This window comes from Delphinapterus leucas, chromosome 16 (genome assembly GCF_059928025.1).
Source record: "Delphinapterus leucas isolate spDelLeu-1000000601 "Yukka" chromosome 16, BTC_Dleu_Yukka2, whole genome shotgun sequence".
NCBI classification, from domain to species: Eukaryota; Metazoa; Chordata; class Mammalia; order Artiodactyla; family Monodontidae; genus Delphinapterus; species Delphinapterus leucas.
Genome location: NC_143144.1, coordinates 84,570,531 through 84,588,637, shown reverse-complemented (window position 1 = coordinate 84,588,637; position 18,107 = coordinate 84,570,531). Strand labels below are relative to the sequence as shown.

General features: G+C 51.1%; 1 protein-coding gene across 1 annotated transcript in view; it reads left to right on the top strand.

Moving 5' to 3' along the window:
• Positions 1 to 18,107, top strand: part of C16H10orf143 (chromosome 16 C10orf143 homolog) — a 116,896-nt gene that overhangs the window by 51,884 nt on the left and 46,905 nt on the right. The window contains exon 4 of the mRNA XM_022568438.3: positions 16,288 to 16,563. Coding sequence (XP_022424146.2) covers positions 16,288 to 16,563 — 276 coding nt within the window. The remainder of the gene's footprint in view (positions 1 to 16,287; positions 16,564 to 18,107) is intronic.

Here is an 18,107-nt window from a genome sequence, read left to right as displayed (position 1 = left end):
ATCACAAAAATTGCTGGATAAATATTCTTACACATACTTTTTTTTTTTAATTTATTTTTGGCTGTGTTGGGTCTTTGTTGCTGTGCGTGGGCTTTTCTCTAGTTGCGGTGAGCGGGGGCTACTCTTTGTTGCGGTGTGCAGGCTTCTCATTGCGGTGGATTCTCTTGTTGCAGAGCATGGGCTCTAGGCGCGCGGACTTCAGTAGTTGTGGCACATAGGCTCAGTAGTTGCGGCACGTGGGCTCAGTAGTTGTGGCTCGCGGGCTCTAGAGCGCAAGCTCAGTAGTTGTGGCGCACGGGCTTAGTTGCTCTGTGGCATGTGGGATCTTCCTGGACCAGGGCTCGAAACCGTGTCCCCTGCATTGGCAGGTGGATTTGTAACCACTGTACCACCAGGGAAGTCCTACACATACATTTTTATAAAGTTTTTCAATTATATTCATAAGAGAAGATTCTAGAAGTTGTATTGCTAGGTCAGCGGGTGCACTGGTCTTCTGTCCTCTGGAAAGGTGGTCCCATGTCCCTTCCCTTTCACCAACACCGAATAGAACCCACTCTTATTTTTCCTTTTTAACTTAGCTCGTCTTAAACACACACAAAAGTAGGCAGAAGAAATAGTACAAGGACCCCCTTTAGCCTTTGACCTGCTCCAACAAGGGTCACCACGGCCAGTCCTGCCCACCTCCTCTCCCCCTCCCTGTGTACTGGAAGTAGATCCCAGACATAATATTAGTTCAACTATAATTATTTCAGTCTGTCCTCCCAGACAGACAAAGTGAAAAGCATAACCACAATACAATTTTCAGCCCTCAAACAAAATTTACAATAATTCCTTATACTATGAAATCTCTCTCTAGTTTTTGGTCAAATTCCTACACGCCTCTTCGATTTCACAGGTGATTGTTTTTATTTTGTTTGGTTTTTCATGACTTGTTTGAGTTGGATGCAGGACACAGACAGGGTCCACGCACCTGAGTGGCTGATCTGTCCTGAGTCTCTGATCACGGGTCCCCCACCTCCTGTCCCCACTTGCAGTGTATTTTCAGGAAACTATTCGTAGAGTTTGTGCTGAGATGTTGCTAATTGCATCTCCCATGTTCTGCCTACTCCTCTGACCTCTGTACTTCCTATAAATTGGTGTTGATCCAGAAGCTTAATCAATTTTGATTTTTTGGCAAAAGTTCCTTTTTGATCCCTGCCAATCTGACCTTTGCACCAAGTTCGTGGTCTTAATGCGCGGGTCCCGTGTTGCGTTTCTGACACGTGTCATCGGCCACGTGGGTGTCCTTTCTGAATGTCCCATCTTTGGCCATTTTCCTGTTGGGGTGCATGTCATGGTCGTTTATTTTTAGGAGTTAAATAATAAGTCTGTTTTCCTCTCATCTGTTACATGTATTTTTTTCCCCATTTACAATTTTTCACATTCTTTTCAGTGAGGTCTACAAAGTCCTTTGCTGGAAGTTTTTAGCTGTCATATCTGTTGGCCTCTTTTTAGCCTGTTTCTCTTCTTGGAACCATTCGAGAAAGACCTTCCTTTCCTCCGGATTACATACATTATATGAACTGATGTAACATTTTTCATGATTCTGATTTCATTTTGAACACATAGAACTTTGCTTTAGCTAAAAAGTTTGGGGACATAAAGGGTGATATATCTAACTTTGCTTTTCCCCAAATATTAGCCAGTTTTTCTAACCACATCTTTCTGCACCGATTATAAATCCCACTTCTGTACGTGGGATTGCTTCTGTACTTCCCCTTCTGTTGTTTGATCTTTCTCATCTGGTGGCTGTTACACCACCTGTGCGTGTGGGATGTGTATGTGCGTGTGGGGGGGGCCTTTTTGTTAAAATATAACACATGAGCAGAAAAGGGAAAAAAAGGAGTGTCCAGGCCCAGCGCACACGCTTGTGTGGACGGCTGATGCGACACCTCCCCCTGGTATTTGTCAGATGTTCCCGGTTCTCCTCACGTGCTCGTTCTTCCAGATCAACTTCAGGATCGTTTTGTCAAAATATCAAAAGTAGAAACCACATAAAGTATTTATCGGATTTGTGCTGAATTTACCGGTTAATTGTGGGATAAGCGGTGACTTTACACCGTTGTGGCTTGTCACCAGAGACACAGCGCACTTTACTCTGATAGTACTTCTTACGTGTGCAGCTAAAAGTCTCCTCCTTTCCCCTCATTTTTGGTTTTGTTTTGTTAGTGTCAGCCTTACACCTTAAGCTCAGTCCTAGGTGCTCCTTTTCCATTGCATTTTCTGGTTATAACTGTTGTACCAGATCATTTCCTGAAATTTTGCTGCTTAAAACTCAAAACAGTTTTTTGGTGCATTTTTTCCCCAAAAGCAAAGGGAAGGAAGCTGCTCTTTAGAGAGTGAGCAACACTGTATGTCAGATGTTGTACTAAATTATCTTTTTTTGTTTGTTTTTTTTTTGTTTTTTTGCGGCACACGGACCTCTCACTGTCATGGCCTCTCCCGTTGCGGAGCACAGGCTCCGGACACGCAGGCTCAGCGGCCACGGCTCACGGGCACAGCCGCTCCGCTGCATGTGGGATCCTCCCGGACCGGGGCACGAACCCGTGTCCCCTGCATCGGCAGGCGGACTCTCAACCACTGCACCACCAGGGAAGCCCCTAAATTATCATTTTTAACCCTCAAAAAACCCTTTGGGGGGAGAATTATCCTCACTGTACTAATAAGGATAGAGGATCAGTGAGACCAGGTCAGTTATCCACGGCCAGACCGCGGGTCCAAACCAGGCTCCTTGGACGCCAGCATCTGCCCCTCCAGACCCGCCCGCTCTCCTCAAAGCGCTCCTGGATCCCGGGGGCGGGAGGGGCTGCTTAAAAAGCAGAATCTCTGGGTCTGGTGGAGGGGCTCCCAGGAGGGTGCCCCAGGAGGTGCCGTTGACCACACTCTGAGAACCGGCGTGTCCCCGAGTCACTTAGGACCCTGTGACATGGGGCCTTCGTTTTCCTGGAATAACTGGACAGCCTAGGAAGTCCCTAGTCTCGGTGTCCAGCACCTGCAGTGGTGACGTCTGATGGGTCGGGGGCCCGGGGCTCCTGCCGCTTCCTCACTCCAACCCAGTGCCTCTGTTTCCTGCCTGTGAAATGGCAACCACGGTGCCCCCTTGTAATAAGCTGCAGCGGGGCCGATGCGGTGATGTACTTGAGGTGCTAGAACGGGGTCCACTGGCACGGGGCCTTTGAGCCACCCAGCCCAGTGTGCAGGGTCACAGGCAGCCTCGACAGAGGAGGTTAAAGCAGGGTCTCTCTGCCCCTGACACGGACCCTGTTGTGAAGCCCCCTCCCTTGCCATCAGAGCCGCATGGCGAGTACCATCCCAGACCTCATCACCACGGCCCGTGACCCCCGAGCTCATGATAGTATTCAAATAAGCACAAAAATCATGATAGATTTTTGTGCTTATTTTAGAGAGCCTTTAGGAACTTCTGGCCCATCAGTTACTTACAGAATGCGTGCTTATTTGGTGAGGATTCCTTGGCGTCCGCCTCCCATGATCACTGTCACTTCTGCACCCGGTGGGAAGGCAGGGCTGTCTAATGCAAACGGCAGGGCTCAGAGCGGGAGTGGGGACAGAACTTCTGTTGGGGAGGACGGAAAAGTTCTGAACATGAATGGGGGGTGATGGTTACACAACAATATGAATGTACTGAATGCCGATGCAATGTACACTTAGAAATGGCTATAATGGTAAGTTCTTTGTCGTGTATTTCACCAGAATAAAAAATCAAGACTTGCAGTAACTCAGTCCTTCCCTTTCTTTTTTGTTGGCTGCATCACGCAGCATGCGGGATTCTAGTTCCCCGACCAGGGATCAAACCCAAGCCCCCTGCAGTGGAAGCACAAGTCTTAACCACTGGACCACCAGGAAAGTCCCACCGCTTCCCTTTCTTTTCCTTGCTTCCTGTAAGTCACCGGCTGTGGACAACCCAAATCCAACCACTCATTTTCCACTTCTTCCTCTTCCTCCAGCCACTGGAAACCCTGGGATAATTCAGGAACTCAGACAAGCCCCCCTGCCCTGGATTCTTTGGGAAAATGGTCACGCAGAGCTGGGGATGACCCTTCAGTCCCCAGTTTGGGGACACAGCCCGGACAAGCATTTGGATGGAGTCCATTCCTCTGGGCCACGCTCAGGTGTCCTGGAGGAGTTGTTAGCGCTACTGGGCCTCCCGCCGTAATTGCTGGAGGGCAGAGGCTGTGGACAGTGACGCATGTGGTGACTGTCATTTAGTCAGTGCTGCAGGGGAGGGTCACAGACAGCGGCACCTGCATGGATCGTGGCCTTTCCCTCCATTGCACGCAGGGACAGCCGAGCTGGGCAAGAAAAGAAAGGAGGATGAGGAGAAACAATCCTCCTCTGTTTGAAGCTTGAGCTGTACATTAAATTTCTGCTCAGAGCCTTGCTCAGCCACCTGACATCTTTCACCTGGGACCCACCTACCCCACAGCTTCTATGGAGTAGAAGTAACCATCTGTCTCAAGAACTCAGCAATAATCCCTCCAGATGACCTTCCAATGGGGGCGGGTCAGCGTCAGGCTCAAAATCAGGTTCCTTAGTTTCCAGTCGCTCTGAGGACAAATATCTTGGTGTGGGTCCAGGATGGCATGTCAGTTTGATCTACAGGGCCGGCTCCGAGCAGTTGGAAGGCTGGGTGGTCCAGTAAAGAGAGGCCGTGCGCCTCCCATGGCCGGTGACGGTAACTGGTTCCCACAGTGACTGATGGGGACAATGCAGAATGTGGGTTTGCGTCTCCTGGCTCTCATGGACTCATCTAGGGTTTCTGTCTGACCATCCGTTTCCTCTGCTGTATTTTGGGGCCTACATCTCCTGACAGAGTCATTGTGACAGTTGTCAGCCACCTGAGGTGAAACGCCGGTGTGCATGTTAGTGATGGCTCGGCGTGTGGTAACTGCTACTTCTGCACCCATGTGTGGTTCTCCAGGTGCTCTCCTTGGTCTGCAAGAAGCACTCCCACTTCTTGACTCATGGTAAGGGTGAGAGCCAGAGGCTTTGGAGGCCTGGGGGCAGCCCTTCCTTCTGGAACGAGAGCCCAAGCCCTCCCAGTGGCCTGCTCAGGTCAGCAAGGGCTAATTGAGCTTTAACTAAATACATAGTGACTTTTTAGCCCCAATTCAGGACAAAACAATATTCCTTTACGGACGTCTAAATTTACTTAGGTGAAAATAATTACACTAATCCAAACTTAAATCACATTTAGTTATGACCTTTATTAAGAATAAAATTATAAGATGTAACTGTCAACCACAAATATATATGACATTTAAAGTGATCTTTTTGGTCGGTCTTCAGGTGAGGCCCACTTACTCATGTTTCAGGAAAGCCAGTTGAATGATGATCTAATAAATCTCTTAAATTTTCCAAACATTCTTGACAAGCCTCTTCATAATTAATTTGAATTAGCAGAAGAAATTTAACCTCAGGGGTCATAAATGCTTTTTCCAATCCCTAAAAGTTGCCGATCATCAAAAATGTCCTGTGGCCATTTGTGTGTCATCTTTGGAGAAATGGCTATTCAAGTCCTTAGTCCCTTTAAAAAATGAGTTATTTGGTTTTTTGCTATTGAGTTATAGGAGTTTCTTACATATTTTAGAAATTAACCTTTTATCAGATATATGGTTTGCAAATGTTTTCTTCCATCCCATAGGTTGCCTTTTTACTTTGTTGATTGTTTCCTTTGCTGTGCAGAAGGTTTTTAGTCCGATGTAGTCCAGCTTGTCTATTTTTGCTTTTGTTGCCTATGCTTTTGGTGTTACATCATGTCATTGCTGATATCAACGTTATGAAGCTTTTCCTCTGTTTTCTTCTAGAAGTTTTACAGTTTCAGATCTTTAATCCATTTTGAGTTGATTTGTATGTATAGTATGAGATAAAGGTCCAGTTTCATTATTTTGTGTGTGGATATCCAATTTTCCCAGCACCATCTGTGGAAGAGACTATCTTTTCCTCATTGTGTATTCTTGGCACCCTTGTTGAAGATCACTTGACCATATATGCATGGATTTACTTCTGAGCCCTTTATTCTGTTCCATTGGTCTATATGTCCATCTTTATACTGTTAACATACTTTTTTGATTACTATAGCTTTACAGTATATTTTGAAATCAGGAAGTATGATGCCTTCAACAGGCATATGAAGAGATGCTCAACATCCCTAATCATTATAGAGATGCAAATCAAAACCACATTGAGACAGCACCTCGCTCCCATTAGGATGGCTGTTGCCAGAAAAGCAAAAGATAAGTGTTCGTGAAGGTGTGGAGAAGTCAGAACCCTTGTCCACTCTTGGGAGGAATGCAAAGTGGTGCAGCTGTTATGGAAAATAGTATCATGGAGGTTCATCAGAAAATTAAAAATAGAACCACCAGATAGATGATCCAGCAATTCCACTTCTGGGAATATAGTCAAAGGAATCGAAATCAGGATCTTGAAGTGTTATTAGCACTCCCATGGTCATTGGAGCACTATTCACAATAGCCAAGATACGGAAACTATCTGAATGGCCGTTGACTGATAAATGGATAAAGAAAATGTGGTATATGCAAACCATGGAATATTATTCAGCCTTTAAAAAGAAGGAAATCCTACATTATGTGAAAACATGGATGAACCTGGAGGACACTATGCTAAGTGAAATAAGCCATTCAGAGAAGAATAAATATTGCATGATTCCACTTATGTGGGGAATCTAAAAGAGTCAGACTCAAAGAAGCAAGGGACAGAACCCTAGTTGCCAGGCTGGGGGAGGGGCACACGGGGGGGGGGTGTTGCTGGGTGGGTGGAGTTTCAGATGTGCAGGGAAACTAAGGTCTGGTGCTCTGCTTCACGACAGAGTGCCTGTGTCAGCAAACCGTGTGTGTTGCACACTTGAAAACCCGAGAGGCTGGATCCTGTGTTAAGTGTTTTTACCACAGTAAAGTTAAAAAGACCGCGGTGGCACTTGGGAGGGAGGGCTGCACTTACTCTTGGACTTTGCACTTGGGTTCGGATGCTGCCCCTCCCCCCAGAGGGTCGTCGCTGAAGGGCCTCTCCTCCCCCTCCCCGTGGTCAGCAGTTTCTCCTCCGACCAGAGCAGGAGGAGACTTTGTACAAAGCCTCTTTGTCCCTCCAGATGGTTCCACTTATGCCGCGGTTTCACTGGCATCCGGGGTAATTGACAGATGCGCTCAAGACCCCGTGTCCGCAAGTCCAGGCTCTGGAGCAGCCCACGCTGGCTGCTGTGCCCACCCGGACTGCAGAGTATCCCACAGCCGGCCAGCTGTCCCTCCGTTGTCAAGTTCGATACCAGCACCCTGACACAGGTGGACGCGGTCCAGTGAGGGCCCTACATGCTCTGGGCCCTATTCTGGGAAACGCCACCTCAGACACAGAGGCACAGAGGCTTGTCCCAGAAGATCTGACTCTGTCCCCAAAAACCATGTGAGCAACAGTGATGGGCCCAGCAGATTACAGAGGTCCCGGGGCAGCTGAGCTTTGTTTACATCCTCTCGAGCTCTGCGTCACTCTTAGGAAGTGTGGGTCTTAACAAAAAAGACGTACTGACACAACTGGTATAAATGCGTAAGATGGCCCATTGTACCCTCAGTGTGGCATTCAGATTTGGTGTTTCTTTGCTGCCTTTGTGAAATGAATTCACACGACTCTGTCTTATGTGAGGTAGAAAATGTCATGTAGATTTTCACATTTCTTTTAGAAATCTTATATGTTAAAGTCTTACTGTGATTACACCTTATTTTCTCTTCCAGCTTGCCTGGATTTTGTGGATTAGTGATGTTTATATGTCATGGATGATGCCAGGTCCCTGTGCCATTGTCCCCCATCCAGGCGCGCTGGCTCGGCCGTCAGCCGCCGGCCCAGGGCGCCCCTCCATCCTTGTCTACCTGGCCCCCCTCCCAGAGCCCTGAGGGAGGCTGGCCTTGGAGGGCAAGGGTGCGAGGTTTTCTCGGGCCCGAGTGGAGTTGAGGACGGTGCTTCACTTGGCGGTGCCCCAGAGCTGGGCAGGGTTCCCTGGCACTCAGGGGGGCTCAGTGAATACTCACAGAGTCGATTGGAACCGATTTTTAATGAACTTCAGGAGCCCAGCCACCACCAGGCCAGCAGCGTGCTCAGCCAGTGGGGCTGGGGGCAGTCCACCGAGGACCCTCAGCTTGTGGTCCTGCTGCCACATGCTGCAGGGCTCTGACCTCGCAGCCAAGTCCACCACCTGCTTCCCGCTGCAGACCCTGCCCTCAGCCCTAAGTGTCACCCGCGTTGCCGGTGATTCTCTCCTGGGTAGAAAAGCCACGCGTGTGCGCCGCAGGTAGGCTGAAAAGAGAGCACGTGGCGATGAGGTTAAAATCACTCAGTGTATCACCGAGGGATAGTCCCTTTCTAAATGTGACAGGATTTCCTCGTTCTCTGCTTTGATTCCCAACAATGCGCAATAGAATTTCTTGAGGTTTTCATTTAACATTTTAAATGTTTCCCCTGACTTTCTAACTCTAAATGAGAAGAACTCCAAGTCTAAACCCCAGGCTCAGCCCCCCAGGAGTGGAAGTGGCACTTATTCCACGTGGCTTCAGGAGGAGTTGGAGCAAACCCCACGAACAAAATGACCGTAAAGTCGGACACCACCTTGGTGGTCGCGAGCAAGCCGGGCCGCCTCGGCAGCTTCCCAGCCCAGGACCCACCCCAGCCCCCGAGTGGAGAGGCCTGGACCTGCCTGCCCGGTGTCTTGGAGAGCCGCTGTCCTGCCCGGATGACACGCTGTGCCCCGGGAAGGCACCGTGTGGAGCTCGGATTCTAACATGAAGACCGAGCCCAGCGGAGGAAAGGGGACCCGCCCGAGCTGGACCTCCTGCCCGCCAGGTGGCATGGCCATCCTCCCCAGTCTCAGAGGTGGGAGTGTCCAAGCCCTGCCCGACACCAGGACGCCTGCTCATCCCCCATCCCCTGGGCCGCGTGATTTCCCCAAGCGTTGGGATCAAACACGTGAAGGATGAGTGAGCGAGCCCAAGCCCGACCTCGTACCCACCCTGGCCACCCTCGGGGACACACCTGGGACAGTGCTGAGGGCTGGAGCCCCCCAGTTCCAGGGGCCTCACTGTACGTTCCAGGGCCTCTGCATTAGTAATAAAGTCTATTAAGAACATGTCTCCCGAGCTCTCTGTTTCATTCATGAGCTTCCTCTGTGATGCACAGCTTGTGCATGGTCTGTGAGAAAATTTGCTGAACTGCCGGGACCTGTGTAACTGTGGGGATAGTGGGTGGCCCTCAGGGCCTGAAGCCGACTGAGGTCCCTGCAGGCCTCACCTCCCCTGGGCCCCCTGGGTCTGGAACAGCAGCCAAACCTACTCACCCTGAGTCCTGAGTTGGGGGCCCACAATGCTGTCCCAAAGCCCCATGGTGGCCCCAGAAGTGGGTACTGGGGACCTAGTCTGTCCAGCCAAGCCATGGGCCACGTCGGTGACCGGGGAGGAGGAGGGTGCAGGGGGTGCTGGACCCGGGCGGGGAAAGTGGGTGCCTGCCCCCAATCGGCCTGCCCACCTGGCCAGTGGGAGGGGCGCCGAGAGAGCCAGGCTCCACCCTCAGGCTTAGCGTGTGGAACCGGGGCGAGGACGCAGCCAGACCAGCCTTTACTGCCCCACTGTCCTACAGCTTCTAGAGGGAGCCGGGCAGGCCAGTGCCAAGCACGTCTGTGACGAGCCACAGAGAAGGAGGTAGAAGACAGATTCGTCACCAAAGCAGAGGACCGCTGTCCGGGAGCCAGGCTGCCAGATGCGAGCGTGAGCTTTTTCTCTGGGCTTCTAGGGCACGGAGATGGTCTGCTGTATAGACTGCTGGCCCAAAGAAAGGAGGCACACCTGTCCTTTAGGAGAAACTGCGTTATTTCCCTGGAGCTGATTCAGAAGGAACACTTCCAGTGGATCTTTATGTAAATGACATTGGCGGACGGAGGGGAACATCCCTGAGTTGGGGCACCGGTGGGATGTACTGAATCTAGAAACGTGAGGAAGCGTGTCTCCGGGGCCAGGTTGGTGTGGCCGTGGTGTTGCCGATCTCAGCTGAGGCAGGGACAGGAGTTGGAGGAAGTGGGCGGTGCCCCTCCCCCGCATGCCTCCCCCACCCCCTCCCAGCTTCCTGGGATCCACTGGCTTTGTAACAGGGGAGGCTGGAAGCCTGGAGTGTGGGTGTCTGGGTTACTCACCGAAGGGAGATCCGGGCACTTCAGAAAGCCCTGCCGGCTGCAGAGCTGTGGGCACTGCTGAGGCATTAAGGCAGCCCCCGGGAAGGGCAGGGCTGCTGGAGGCCCCGGGTCTCCCGCATTGTCCAGGCTGTTTCCCCGTCAGGCATCCAGCCTTGAACAAGAGCCTCCAGTGTCCTGTGGTGACACTCAGGATGAGAGAGAATGAGCACATTACCTTTATTACCCAGGCAGTAGCAAGACGCTAACGAGATAACGTTTGTGAGCAGTTCCGGTGTGCGGCCAGTACTTCTCCAGCGTGTCCTCTGATGGACGCTTGGTCCCCACGATGACTCACATCCCAGCTTCATCCCCACTTTACAGATGAGAACGTCAAGTCCAGAGAAGCTACAGAAGGTACGTGTGTATCATCTGAGGTCCATGGTGGGTTGAGTGGCTGCTCTTGGAGCCCACCTGGATATCAGCGGGAGTCCGGGTCACCCTCAAGGTGGTGATGTGACAAACCAGGTGACCCTTGTAGGTGGAAGACCCACCTGGATAAGAATGTGCATGCCTTTCCTTGCAATTGAAAAGTTTTATTGCCTGTTGTTTAGAATGCAGAGCAAGTGTGCACAGGTGTACACACACACACACACACACACCCCTGAGATGTGATTCACACTGCCCACCGACCCACCAGGGAAAGGTAAGGGGACTCCCCGTGGGAGGCAGAACAGGCCCCACCCCGGGGAGATCTAATGACCCACATGGTACAGAGGACATTTGATTAAATGAACCTCTCATCCTTTGTTTAAGGCTCCTGACGGATTGGAGCAGGTTTAGCTGCCGCCGGCGGCCTTGCTGCCCGGGAAACACGCCCAGGCCATCGCAGGGGCGGCCGGCAGCAGGCGCCGTCCGTGACTTATAGGGAGATGGCAGCTTTACATATTTAAAAGGAGCATGGCCGGCTTCCTATCTGAAGTATGTTTCCCCAGAGAGACCACCACCATTTGATCTATTTTTGATTAAAATGTAAAAATTAAAAATTAAATCAAATAGTAGTATAACTCCTTGGGGAAAACACACTTCGGTTATGAAGTATTCCCTACAGTAACCTTGAGACTCTTATGGCAGCATTGTCTCATTTGTAGGTGGTATCTTTATGTCACACGTAATTAAAATAAATTACGGTGAGAACCACCAAATGCCTGCCTTCGGATGTACGGCCTGCAGGCTGGGCCCCTGGGGCAGGTCCTGGTCGGGGAGATGCCAAGCAGAGGGGCAGACGGGGCTGCCCAGCCAGCACGGGACCCAAGGGTGCCCACTCCGGCCCCTCCCCTTCCAAAGCCCCTGGTGCAGTCTCATCTGGTCCGTGTCAGATGAAGGATCACACCCTCTCTTCTCAAACAGCCTAAGCACAATCATGTACCATCACCAAATAACGGATACTGCCCCAGAAACCAAAGCAGGTGCAATTGGATTTCCTAGGAAAATGTGCTTTGCAGAATCTAATCTACAACTGATTGGTATCAAACTACTTTATCAGCCTGCCTGGGAATACGGGAGCGCATTGGATAGGTTCAGGGGACGGTCACCTCGCAGACGAGATGCCAGCGTTTGCCTCGGCGATCCCCGCTGCTGACGGACACGAGCCACGCCGCATGCGGGGTGTGACTGGACATGCCGTGGCCGCCTAGTCAGACTTTCTTGTCTGCGTTCATTTTTTGAAGCCTCTGCTTCGAATGAACATTCCCCAGAAGAAAAACGTTTCTGGAATAAAGGTCTTAACGCAGCTCGCAGCCATGCGCTGCCGTGGTTTCTACGCGAGCCATGCCGGGCCCGAAGGGCTGCAGAAGTGCTGAGTCCCACGTCAGAGGGCACGAGGGCTGTCGCTGTCGTCGGCGCACACGGGGTGCAGGCTCGTGCCGTTTTACTTACCTACTAGTGTCAGACGCTTGACACGTGTACATTTCCCTTTCTGTTCTCAGATGTTCTGGCTGCACAGCCTGGCTCGCTGGAAGCAAGTCACGATTGTCGGGATTTGGGAAGGCAGTCACGTGATGAGCATGGGCTGGGCGGGCTCCGTCTCACGTCTTCCTCCCTGATGCCCACTGATGCCTCCTCGTGGGGCATGTGTGTGCGAGTGTTTGTATGAATGTGCAGGTGTGCACACATGGGCGTGTGTGTACGTGTATGCATGTGTATGCACGTGTGTGTGTGGAGGTTGTTAAAATTATACACAAAACTCCTGCAACTTTCATTTTCACTTAACACTGTGTCCTGAGCGTCCTTCCTGTGAGTATAAGTCATCAGCACAGATCTGGCTCGTTGTTTTAAGAGCCATGTGTTATTACATTGAATATATGAACAATAATTCATGCTGCTCGTATCCTCTTGGTAGACACTTGGGCTCCTCTTGAATTTTTGCTACAGCCAAAAATGCTAAAACTTGTAAGTTTAAAAATGCAAGTCAAATCTGTTAGATATTTTACAATCAATTTGGCAAGAAGTTTTAAAAAGCATAACACTTGGTGCTGGTGAGGATGTTGGAAAATAGGCACTCAGTCACTGTTGGTAGCAATGAAAAGTGTTACAATCATTTTGGAAGACCATTTGGCACAATCTTTTAATGTGTCAAATGCCCCTGCTCTTTGCTCAATTTGTCACCCTCCTAAGAATCGATTCTGTCCACAGATTTATGCCCAAAGCTGCGTTCTGAGCCTACGGAAGGGACCACCGTCTTCTTTCCCTTCTGGGGTCAAACGTCCTATGTGGGGACGGTGACACCTGTCAGGGCTCCTGGAGATTCAGGTTTGTGGAAGCCGCCAGTACTCCGGATGTCTGGTCTCAGACACAGCATCTCCCTGGCAAGATGTCAGACTGGGAGCCTTGTCTCCTTCAAAGCGGAACAGATTTCCCCAACTCTGCCCTCCGGTGGCGGGAAGGAGGCGATAGCGTTTCGGATGGTGCAGCACCGCGCATCCACCCTAGGAGGCCTCACAGAGGTCTGGGCGGGGCATGGGTCCTGACCAGGATGCAAGCATCCCCTTGCATGGTGGTTCGTGTCCAGGAATGGTGCCTTGGACAAAGAGGCCGTGCAGTTTCCCCCAGGCCCCCATGGCCGTCAGGGCCCCCTCTCGCTGGGCCTCCAGCTCCACTCCTGCGGTCTCTTCTTCTCCTGCCCGTTTGAGTAAGGGGCTTTACCACGGGCGGCAGGCAGCGTGGGCCAGGCCAGGAGAGAATCACCGAGGACGCTCGTTGCTGCCTTATTTCCAGTGAAGGGAAAGAATTTGAGGCCAGTACAGAGTTGATATCCATGAACCAAACGTCCCACTTCCTGAGATGTTTTGCAGAAGGAGCCTTGACGTGGCCTTCGCCTTGGAGAGACCCAAACGCTCACATGGTCCTTGCACCGCAGGGACAAGCAGACGTATGACACAGTCATGGTAGCTCTTTGTGGACTGCCTGGCACAGGTTACCTGGCACAGGGGTGCCTTTAGCCCAAAAGGGGTTGGGGACTGGGGGTGCAGGGACCCGGGCATTCCCTTAAAGAGGCGGACCCCAGACTCCGACTGGTCGAACACCAGCCCCTCGTGTCCCCACCGATGTGTCCACTCTCACCCGCACCCATCCTGGAGCACCCTGACTGGCTAAGTTGTTGAGAGATTGGAGCCTCCAGGCCTCCTGCTGACAGTGGAGCCACTTCCCCGTACGAGCCAGTTTCTGATCCCAAGCTCTCCACCATCGATGCCGTGCAACTTGCTGCGTCTCTGAATGGATCATGCCCATTGGCTCCCTGGGGACAGCAAACTGATGGTAGCCTTCCTTAAAGGCATCCAAAGTGCCTTGGGGAAGGCCACGGACCCAGACAAAACAGTGTATGAAAAGCCTCGAGGTTTCCTAGAGGTGAAAGGCATCCTTATCATCCACAGTGTATGGATGAGGAAACAGGCCCGGGTTGCAAGCTGACTTCCAGGGTCACCCGGATGGGACAGAGCAGCACGGAGCTGGGTTTCTGGCTGCCAGGGTGACCAACTGTCCTGGTTTGTCCGCTACCGAGGGTTTCCTGGGACACAGGACTCTCAGTGTTAACAGGGACATTCCAGGCAAACCGGCCTCAGTTGGTCACTCTGTGCAACATCTCCCAAGCGCCTCCCTGGGTGCTCCCTGCCAGCTGGGGCCCTGTCCCCATGCCCTGCTCCTCGCCCTGAGCTCAGAGCCCCCAGTTCAGCACTTTCTGGGCTGCCGTCTCTGCTTCCTCCCTTCGTTGAGGCCTGGAATGGAATAGCATACACAGTCGGTGCTCAGTAGTTGTGGCCTGAGCCACACTGGACTGACTGTAGGCAGGGTCTACAGATAATAACCGGGGACAGCCCAGTCCCAAATTCAGGGGCTGGGCAGTCCAAAGCAAGACAGGCATTGTTCTGCCAGGCTGGGGATGGGGAGGGCACCGTCCAGGCAGCTGGACCCTGCTGTCCCCTCATTTAAATTGAGCAAACTAATTAACAAAATAATCCCCCCAGATCATTTCCCTCCCAGGCTTCCTGTGTGTGTCCAGCGGCAAAGTGTGGAGGGTCGGTCACACAGGCTAAGGTGGACCTTAGCAGCGGCTGTGGGGACCACCCTGGTCGGGGCCGACACGTGCGCAGGAGCCGGCAGCCAGGGGACAAGATGCTCCCGGAGGACACCAAGCACGAGGGAGCGGCCGCAACAGGAATTGCGGGCCAGGGGGCTTTTCTGCACCCGCCGTTCTGTAATGAACGTGTTTCTCTTCTGATGAATGACGTGCCACTGAAGATGCATTCCTCCTAAACAAATGAGAAGTTCAGAACCAGAAACTTCAGTCTGTGGCAGGAACAGGACCCCTGTTCCCCACTGGCAGGGACACCTCAGGGCGCAGGCCCTTCCTCTCTGCCTGGACCTGCTGGGAGCCGGCGCCGGTGTTTCTTCCTGTCATGAAAGAATTAAAGACAACATCTTGGGTGGGAAGCAATTGCGGAGGGTGGAAGTTTCTGGCTAGGCAAATAAACTGGATTCAAGTATATTACAGCCCTAATCTTTCCTGCCTCTCTCCAGACGCTCTCCGTACATGGAAAAATGAGAATGTATTCGCAGACGAAGCGTGACCTGAGGGAGAAGGCCGCCGGAACCTGGATTTTCAATAACATAAGACAATAAAGCTTAGACTTCTAACCTGCTGCAATATGGCTGAAGTATAAAGAGCTTAGCTGCTAATAAAAGGGAAGGGGTTTCCCCTCCTATCTGCAGATCCGGACCCCCCAGAAGGACACTTCACAAAGATCATAATGGGTTAGCCAGGATCACACAGACACGGGGCCCCTTGTTGACTGATTGTCTGACAGTTGTCACCTATGTGTCTGATATTGCTAAGTCCCGTGTTGATTTCCTTGGGGTATTTTTGTCCCTTTAATTGCATATCTTCCTGTTGTGACCCTACACGGGGCAACATGCTGGGCTAGAGTTACCTGATGGCAGGATGCACATGCACTGTGCATGGCACCTCCTCGGTGGGGTGGGACTTGGCAGCGGCCACCCCATGGAGAGGGCAGGCTCTTAGGACACAGGACAGAGCCGATCGCTTCCTCCTGGGAGGTCAAGCACCCGGACTCCTTGTGCAAAAAGGGAGTTGGTGAAATTCAGGATTGTGAGTGATCCTTCTCTGAATTTGTTTACCGAGTACTTTACCAGCAGATTAATGGGTTGCCAAGCTGTTCCCCAGACAGTGTAATTGAGGCAAATTGCATGAATACACTGCATCAATATGACTGCATGAGTCAAGCTGGGGGAAGGCAGCAGCGCTTGGTTAAAAATGTTCTTTGCCATGTAAAATGAGCCAGCAATGGAGCTGTGCAGAACTGCAACGCCAGCAGCCTTTCTGCCTGTCCGTCCCCTCCCTCCCCTCCACCATCTCCACCCAGACTTCCAGGTGGCTCAGGGCTGGTCCAGGCTGGCCCATGGCTCAGGGCTGGTCCAGACTCTTCAATATTATCTGCACTTTAACATGACATTGAAGCCAAGTTTCCCAAACATTCCAATTCTGTTCATTCCAGGTGTCGCATCTTCCCTCCAGCTACACCTCGGAAGAGCCAACCCCATTGCGTAGAGGACACATCGCTAGAAGCTTTCATTTCCGCAGCAGTCCCTGCGGTGGGCTGTGTAGCCAGGCCGTCCTCTGGGAACTCAGACACTGTACAGTGATTCACACCCATATGGAGCCACGTCACTTCTCGCTCGGGTCGTCAGATACAGGCCATGGAGACGTTGGATGCTCACGACACCACACAGCCAGAAGGCAGCTGCCGATGAGCGAGGAGCCCTCCTCTCAGGTGAGGGCTTTTAGAAGTGCTCCGGCCCTGGTGCTGGGGGCCTGAGGAGAGAGCTGCCTGCCTCTGGGTCAGGCTGTTGGTGCTGCCAGGAGGCAATTCTGAGCCACAGACAGAGCCCACAGAACTATCTGGACCCCTCTGTCCAACATGGGCTCTGCCCCAGTTGGTACTTTTGGTACTGTGTTGGGAGGTCCTGAGGTGTGTGGTGGTGCCCACGACCTACTGGGCTTGGAGGACCAGAGCCCAAGACCCAAAATGGGCTCCCAGTTAGACAGGCTGATGTGGGAAGTGGGCACCAGATGTGCCACTCAGTAGCTCCATGACTGCGTCCTCCAGAGCCTCAGTTTCCTCATCATAATATAGGGATAACACGGTGCCACTGGGTGGATCAGCTGAATTAATTACAGTCTTTTAAGAGAGGGCAGTCCTTAGCCTTTGAAGGGCAGTGTTATGAGGTGAATTGTTTCCTTCTCAAACTTCATATATTGAAGTCCTAGCTGCCGGTAACTCAGAATGTGACTCTATTTGGAGAAAGAGTCTTTAAAGGTATTTAAGGTTAAAACGAGGTTATTAGGGTCGGTCCCAATCCAATATGACTGTTGTCCTCATAGGAAGAGGAGATTCAGACACACACAGAGGGAAAAGACAGACACACAGGGAGAAGACGGCCATCTACATGCCGAGGAGAGAGACCTCAGAAAGAAACCAAACCTGCTGACACCTTACTTTTGGACTTCCAGCCTCTAGGACCGTGAGGACATGAATTTCTGTTGTTTGAGCCACATAGTGGTAGCAGCCTGAGCAGACTAATACAGGCAGATTTGCCCACAGCTGGCTCTGCCCTCAGCCTAGAGAGAGTTAACCTTTTACTCCTTAATTTCTTCTGTTTCTGCCTGTCACTGAGTCATCTGCTCAGAGGCTTCCCAGCTTTGTGACAGGTGAGCAAAACACCTGTGCATTGGAAACAAGCATACGGGTAATAGCCAAGTAAACTCCTACTGGACCTAACCCTCTTGCATGTAAAAACTAAAAACTCTGCACAAAAAGAAAAAACTCTACCCAAATCTCTGACTGATATCTGAACCACACATGCTTGTAGGTAGAATCAAAGCAGTTTAGCTAAAATAAAAGATCTGCACTGTGATTTGGGCTGATACAAAAGACAGAGTTTGCAATTTAAGTCCAGTCATGTTAACTGCCTACCAAAACAAAAAAGTCAACATTCTCTGGAGGATTAGAATAGACTCCAGAATCTCTGCAACATAACATTCCCAACACATGACATTCAGGATACAGTCTAAAATTGCTTGACATATGAAAAAAAAACAAAACAGGAAAATGTGACTCAGTCTCCAGAGTAAAGTCAATCAGCTGAGAACAATCCTGAGGTGACCCCCAAGATGCTGGAATTAGAAGGCAACAACTTTAAAGAAGATATTATAACTACACGCAATTAAGTAAGGAAAAATATGCTGGCAGTGAAAGAAGAGATAAGAAATCTCAGCTAAGAAACAGAAACTATAAAAATCAGAACCAAAAAGAAA